This window comes from Lactuca saligna, chromosome 8, assembly GCF_052625555.1.
Source record: "Lactuca saligna cultivar CGN05327 chromosome 8, ASM5262555v1, whole genome shotgun sequence".
NCBI lineage: Eukaryota > Viridiplantae > Streptophyta > Magnoliopsida > Asterales > Asteraceae > Lactuca > Lactuca saligna.
This window is the reverse complement of record NC_136424.1, coordinates 95,452,718-95,459,623: the sequence shown is the minus strand read 5'-3', so window position 1 is coordinate 95,459,623 and position 6,906 is coordinate 95,452,718. Positions and strand designations below refer to the sequence as shown.

General features: G+C 39.0%; 1 protein-coding gene across 1 annotated transcript; it reads right to left on the bottom strand.

Moving 5' to 3' along the window:
• Nucleotides 1–712: 712 nt before the first annotated feature.
• On the bottom strand, nt 713–3,360 carry LOC145013107 (uncharacterized). Its single transcript, XM_078971909.1, has 6 exons — nt 3,035–3,360; nt 2,066–2,631; nt 1,740–1,929; nt 1,558–1,622; nt 1,282–1,492; nt 713–1,222 (listed from the first exon to the last, which is right to left on the bottom strand). The coding sequence occupies exons 1-6, from the start codon at nt 3,134–3,136 to the stop codon at nt 899–901; spliced, it is 1,458 nt and encodes a 485-aa protein (XP_078828035.1). The 5' UTR covers nt 3,137–3,360; the 3' UTR covers nt 713–898.
• Between the last annotated feature and the right edge of the window lie 3,546 nt (nt 3,361–6,906).

The window sequence follows — 6,906 nt, the reverse complement described above, 5'->3', positions numbered from 1 at the left end:
TATGGCATGATACGGGCTTAGTATGAGATGGGTGGTCCGTATCAACATCATTGACATACACGAGTAAATAGACAATATCACAACCATGGTGGTGAATCCGATTAGTGTCATATATATGGTGAAGCAGTGGCACCATTTACAAGGAGCCTATTTGATCCCATATAAAGATTTGAGTAGTTTAATTATATATGTACCGGGGAATCTATTTGTCGACAAAACTAAGGGGTTTGTGCATGTGGGTGATTTTTGTGAGGTCTCATGAAGAAAGGCATTTTTATTTACGTTAAGTTGTCTAAATAGAAATGATAAAGTGACCATGAGCGTGAGGACTATATGTATACTCAAGGCAGAAGATAAGTGACTGAGATCCACCCCACTAGTGTATTCTAGCGTATTAAAAACCTAAAAAAAACGACCTTCTTATTACAATTAAAAGATAAGTGACTGAAAGAGCAAACTCCTTACTATCGATTGAAAGAGAATTGTTTACAAAATCATAAATTTAACCCATGTACTATTTGTAATAAAAACAACACGTGTGCTTTTTAACATGGTGCAAAAGAGACGAATTTAATAATAGGTATTAGTTTACACTTTAGTGTTTCTTTTGTCATCTTCCCAACTAAGAAACGAGAAATTATTCCACCGATTCGTGGATCCAATTTACATTTACATACACCGGCTCTCGAAACACCAATTACCAAACTAGAAATAAACAATGACCACAACATGTAAAAACTGAAATTACCGAGTTACGCATGACCCATCACCATTTTTTTTTTTTTTTTTTTTAATTTACTAGCTCAATCATATAAGAATCCATATCCATAATACAACTCCTCAATATGACTAACACAAGTTGGTCTACACAAGAAATAAGCATATTCTGAAATCTCAACTAAGTTATGAGTTGGGTTTTATTTAAAATCACTTTTCTTTTCGCCTCTATCTGTTTCCTAATAATTTCAGCATTTGGGGGAGGGAGTTTGCAAGGAGGGGCTGACGAAGGAAAAGTAGCTGATCTTTCAAGAACCCCACGTTGAGTTTCATCAGCATAACAAAGCAGCGACTCAATACACTCTTCAAGTGCACTTTCGGGCCTAACAGGCTTGAAATCCAACAATTTTGAGTACTCGGTTATCAAATGATACATATAATCATACACCCTCTCCATATTCAATTCCTCCATAAAACCTTGCCCTGCTTTCCCTATTGCCTCCGCCTGTTAAAAATCAGTATCAGTAATTCAGTATCACCAGTGTGTGTTATATGAGGGTTTACCTCGGATGGGTGTGAATTCCCCCATTCGACTGCACTTTTAATTGAAGGACAAATGTTGTTTGGGGAGATAGGAAGGTAGTTTTGTTTGGGGAAGAGGCCACGGCTGAAGAAGTCTTCATATAGCGGGTTGATTATCAAAGGAACAGAGCCACATGACAAGATATATTTTAAGCTTACAGACCAAGCATACCCCTCGGCGTATATCTTATACCTACATAAACAGATAAAAAGTTGTAAAAAAAGACTAAAATACCCTTCACGACACTTGAAACCTACCGATGATTGCATTGGCTAGATAGTTTCGAGTGCTTGAACCCAACCGATATTTCCTGTGCCCAATTCTGTAATACAATGTTACATCAAGAAAATGCACATATTATTGCTTTGGGATCATTAAATCAGTGTTAACTGTTTTAAAAAAAAAAAAAAAAAAAAAAAAAAAAAAAAAAAAAAGGCACCTGACGCAATATTTGAGCTCCCCACTTTTTTGTGTCATTACAGAGGAGCATTTTTTCTCTAACGGGAGAGTTAACATACGGGTTTCCTTTCCAATATGCATAAGGTAACTTTTTTTCCCAAGGTATAGTTTGTGAACCTTTTTTAATGCTTTCAAATTCCTCTTCCCAAGGTCCCAAATTAACTTCCACCCTGAATATAAATATATCCAAATCATTATTTTTTAGTACGTTGGTATCAACTGGACACATTATTGTAACGACCTGATATACATTCAAGATTTTAAAGAATGACATGATTAAAAAAATAATAATAAAATTGAGCTTACCAACCCCAGAAAGACCAATCAGGAAAAGGGATGTCAAAATGATCAGGTGTGGTGCAATAACGAAAAATTGGCAAAGGCATAGCAGAGTGATCTCTCTTGTAAACAATAGGCCTATCCATGCAATCAAACATCATATCCACATCTGGTATGCTTCCTGGATACCTCTTAAGAAGCTGCAATAACCCCCAAATTGTAAACAAAGTTCGGCTCAGAACACAATTGTAGTAATAATCCACATACAATTTCCCACTAATGATCACTATACGGAAAGAAGCAAATTTCTTGGCTTCCATTAAATTGGCATAGGAAATCCGAGTATGAGACCAAGGCTCAAGATCATGATGTATCCATCTGTAAAAATCAGGGCATTTTTCTGATTCGCGAGTGAAGGTCGTCTGCCCGATGTTGGACTTGGTCAAGCAGGAAAGGTAAGAGCATCGTACAATCTTGGAAGCTCGACCGATCTTTGTTTCGTTATTGAACGTCTTCGCAGGGAATAAATGCCACGGAGTTGGTTCTAAGTTATGACCGATGATAGTTTTTGTCTGACTAGCCAAGTTGTCCACCTGTTCGACGAAATGCCACAAACAAAAAAAACAAAAAATACACATCCAAACGATAAATAAGTACGTACTCAAAACTTGTACATAAACTTACAAAGGGTATAACGATCCATGGAAGAATGGCTTGTTAACAATCTCAAAATCATCAAGACTACGTAATTTTGATTTTGCAGTCATTGCTTTCATAAGTACGTACGTACGAAAAACTTGTCAATGAAAATTTTGAAGGATAAACAATCGGATAGAAGCGTATTAATAAATTTTATGATGGAAAAATCATCAGAATCACATAGTTTTGTGCAAATCCGTACCACAGAAAGGTTTTTCCAGAATTCAAATTGCCGAATTGGTTTTGTGAAATCACTTAATTTCGAATAAGTAAATGTGTAAGAAGGAGAAAATGTACCTTATATAGAACAAGAAGCGTGAGACTAAAGATTAACAACACAATAAAGAAAGAGGGGAGGGGGGAGAGGCTTAGAACTGTTTTTCTCGAAAACAAAGCCATATTTCAAACTTGATATTGGTGACAATGGTGATTGATAGTAATTTGGTGTCGTACAATCGATATAAACATAATTCTGAAAACAGACTTCGTTTCCATCATTTGCTCAAAGAGTCGTCTCTCTCACATGGAGTGGAGTGGGTAGCTCAACTACTTGATAGCGTTTCCCGCATCCTACTCCAAAAGTCCGATGACCGACATTTTCTCTCCAAATACCAATACCTCATATTTACATTTTACCCCCTTGTAATATTCCCAGCTTCTGGATTGGGCTCTAGATATGGTCAAAGGAAATCAATATTACACCTCGCTCGAAACCGATCTTGAAAAGCCACACTACGTCAATGATACATTCTAGGTAAAAACAAAATGAATTATATCATCTGGTTTACATTTGGATTTTTTTTTTTTTTTTTTTTTTTTTTTTTTTTTTTGTAATTTTGAAACCTTACAATATGTTAATTGTCATCGTACAATGAGTGAGATGGCAAATGGACAACAAGATGTGCCGCTAAGCCTTTTTGAATGGTAAAACTAATTCTTTTAAAGACTACATTTGAAGATCCAAGGGATATAACATTACTATGCATGATTCGTTGTACTATTTTAAGAAGCTCTACTGCATCCGGTGCGAGGAAACCAAACGTATCAAATGCAAATGGTATGAACACGTGTTAATTTTCCATGCACGATTTCTCATGTTTGGTGACTTTGCCTGTAGCTGCTTTTAAAGCAGCATGTCCCGCCGTGAAACCCCCAGCCCTCAGGCCCACGAGAGGGGATAACCCTGTAAGATCCATACATGCGTGTTTCCCTCCGACACATCCAAAAATCAAAATGTCAGCCGGTCTGAGGGTTGACCTTCCTTCTGTCGGGTCAGTCAAGAAATTAGTGGATGTCTCTTTCTTAGCGGAAACCCCGACATGCTTAAATATGTCAAACAAAACATCCCTAACCATATCGTGCCTGTATTTTAACCCCGAGAGTTCTTTACAGTGAACTGCATGCTCTCTAAAAGAGTTCAAATATGCCTTGCGACACACAGGACATATTTCGTCAGCTGGGAATATGGGAATCATCACTCAATATTTGAGAATAGTACGATACTCCACGGGAGACATGTGTTGGCCAAGCCCGTCTATACGGATAGCCAGAAGAAAATCTTGATCATGTGGTGCACGTAAGCACTGGAAAACCGCTTTCTGCCGAGTCGTCATGTCGAGGTGCACTTCTATATCTTGGATAATTTTACGAAAAAGAGCACTCGCCAGTGTATTCTGGGATTTAGGGGGGCAGTGTCTTTAGTAGTAAAATTGTTAAGGTCAAAATCTGGAAGCTTGTTGCAAAGGGATGCTAAGGCACAATCATAATCATAATCCATACCATGTATACCGCTATCCCGTAAGATATGGTCTTGCAATACCCAAGATTGGGCCCTTGAGGCAACAAAAGCATAGGAGGTAGCCTCTACTACCGAGTATAAACCCAAACCCCCAAACCTAATGGGTAAGGAAGCAATTCACCATTGTATGTCACCAAAGAAAGGGCCCCCACAAACCACAATGTCCTCAATCGCCCCGTGCAATCCATTGTCAAAGAATATTGTCGCCTCTTCCATGTGAACAGGTTGGCACATCCTCAACCCAAAGAAAAGCTTAGCAATACCCATACAAGACCGAAGAAGAAGGAGCTCACTCTGGGGGTCAGACAATTGTGGAAGAAGACGCATCAAATTCACAGCGTTTTCGGCTCTCTTTATGGCTAAGCTGCGAATGAAACTAGCATCTCTATTAACAACTCCCCCAAGAAATTTCACCCCCAAAGGTGGCCTTCTGATGTCCGCCGGAAATAGCCCCTCCCGTAACTTCCTACCATCACATGAGGGCCAAAAGAGCTCAGTTTTCTTGATATTCAGTTGAAGACCCAATTTTGGGCCAATCACCGTAATGATATCCAATGCTTTGGCCACCTCTTCCGAATCTCCGATAAGTGTGTCATCATCCAAGTACCATGCATAGAGAAGAAGCTTGTAATTGTCTCTAATCTTATGCAAGAGTGGGTGCAACACAATGGCAAGGAGAAGTGGTCCCAAGGGGTCTTCTTGCTGAACCCTAGTAGAAGATTGAATATGTGTGTTGCCTAGATATAACCTTGCTGCTTGACCATAATGGAATTCTACCCACAAGGAAATACAGATCTGTCAACAAGGTTAAAAGAATTAAAGAAGTCCACGTTAAGCATGGAGAGAGATTTGTCATTGTGGCACTCACTTAACAACCTATTGGCGCTATGTAAAACGGCCTCAGCGCTACCCGACACCCCGACTCCAAACTGAAAATCATTGAGATATTTGGCCATTTCTTTACCAACCCCTTTCATGGCTAACTTGGAAACCAAACGTCTCCACATAGTACCTAATACAATAGGTCGTATTCCCTTGTCAGGTTTTAAGAGCGGCGTGAGAGGAGCAGAGGCAACAAATTCTGCTAAGCTCGAAGGGCATCTTCCCCCTAGCCATAGATTAACCACATAAGTAATAGCATGTAGGAGGTCTTTGGATATAGCCGAACCTTCTCTACAAAGGGCATCTAAAATGTGTTGAGCTCTCAACCCGTCCCTCCCACACGAGGTACCTTCAGGGAAGGATTTAATTCCCCCAAGGACATTGTCAACATCCACTACCAGGGGAGGTTCTGAAAATATGGTGTTGGGCATGGAAGGTAGTGGCTTGTATGAATGCTTATCCTCCAATGCCTTCGTGGTATCACCCCCAAATGGAGAAACCCCCAAAGAACATAAAACTTTCACCGCTGCTGTAAAATGTCCATCGGCAATCTTATGAAGACATTGTCTGACATTGGTGCTGCCTGATGTTCTTTTCTCCTGAATGTACTCTTCTTTTTTATCTTGTTGCTCTAGTCTTGCATTGTCAACTAAGTTTTTAACTAGCTTGGCGATACCGTCTTCAATCCCCCAAGTAGCTAAAGCGCTCAAGACTAGAGACGGAAGACGGTATCGCCAAGCTAGTTAAAAACTTAGTTGGGGGACTGAAGACGGTATTAGAAGCACTAACCCAAAAGAAAAAGTTACACTCCAACAAAAGGCTGGAGTGTGCACAATGGAACCCACACCGGATAGAATCCCTACATCAGCTTGAGTCGAAAATTGGTAACAACACTTTAAAAAATCATTTAGGCATTTTATCAAACACTTGGCGGGCAGAAAAAGTAACACCTTGTTTGCGTCACCAAGCCTTAAATTTTTTTGCCCAAATGCAATCTTGAAGCGGGAATCATATAGCCCAAACTTATTAATTCAAAATATTTTTGCAATCCCATCAACTGTGAGGTTATCAACTCTCCACATCACCTTTTATCTATCCCCCCATCAATTATATACTCTTCATAACCTTTCCTTCCATTATTCATCACCTTCCTATTCACAGTTCATCACCTCAATGTGTTTCTTCTTCACCTGTTTGCTGTTTAATTTTTCCTGTGTTCAATGTGTTTCTTCTACATGATAAAGTAATTCATAATTATCTGAATGATGATTTATATAAAGACAACGCTTGAAATTATTAACATATATTGTAAAAATAGTTGGAGGTGTCGAGGATCGAACCCGGGTCTCCTGCCTTTTCAACTCAGTGCTTTACCAGTTTGGATTGTAAAATAGTTATATACTTGACAACCCCAAATGTTCAAAAAAAAAACTTTATACTTGTTGGTTAGTCCGTTTTGGATCAACCAAGGAAATTTTGGAATTTTCCA

Bases quoted from the DNA above. Each gene is read 5' to 3' on its own strand.
- LOC145013107 (XM_078971909.1), bottom strand. From the start codon at position 3,136: ATGGCTTTGTTTTCGAGAAAAACAGTTCTAAGCCTCTCCCCCCTCCCC. The intron at 2,632-3,034 runs GTACATTTTCTC...TTCGTCGAACAG, and splicing joins CGCTTCTTGTTCTATATAAG to GTGGACAACTTGGCTAGTCA. The intron at 1,223-1,281 runs GTAAACCCTCAT...GATTTTTAACAG, and splicing joins GGAATTCACACCCATCCGAG to GCGGAGGCAATAGGGAAAGC.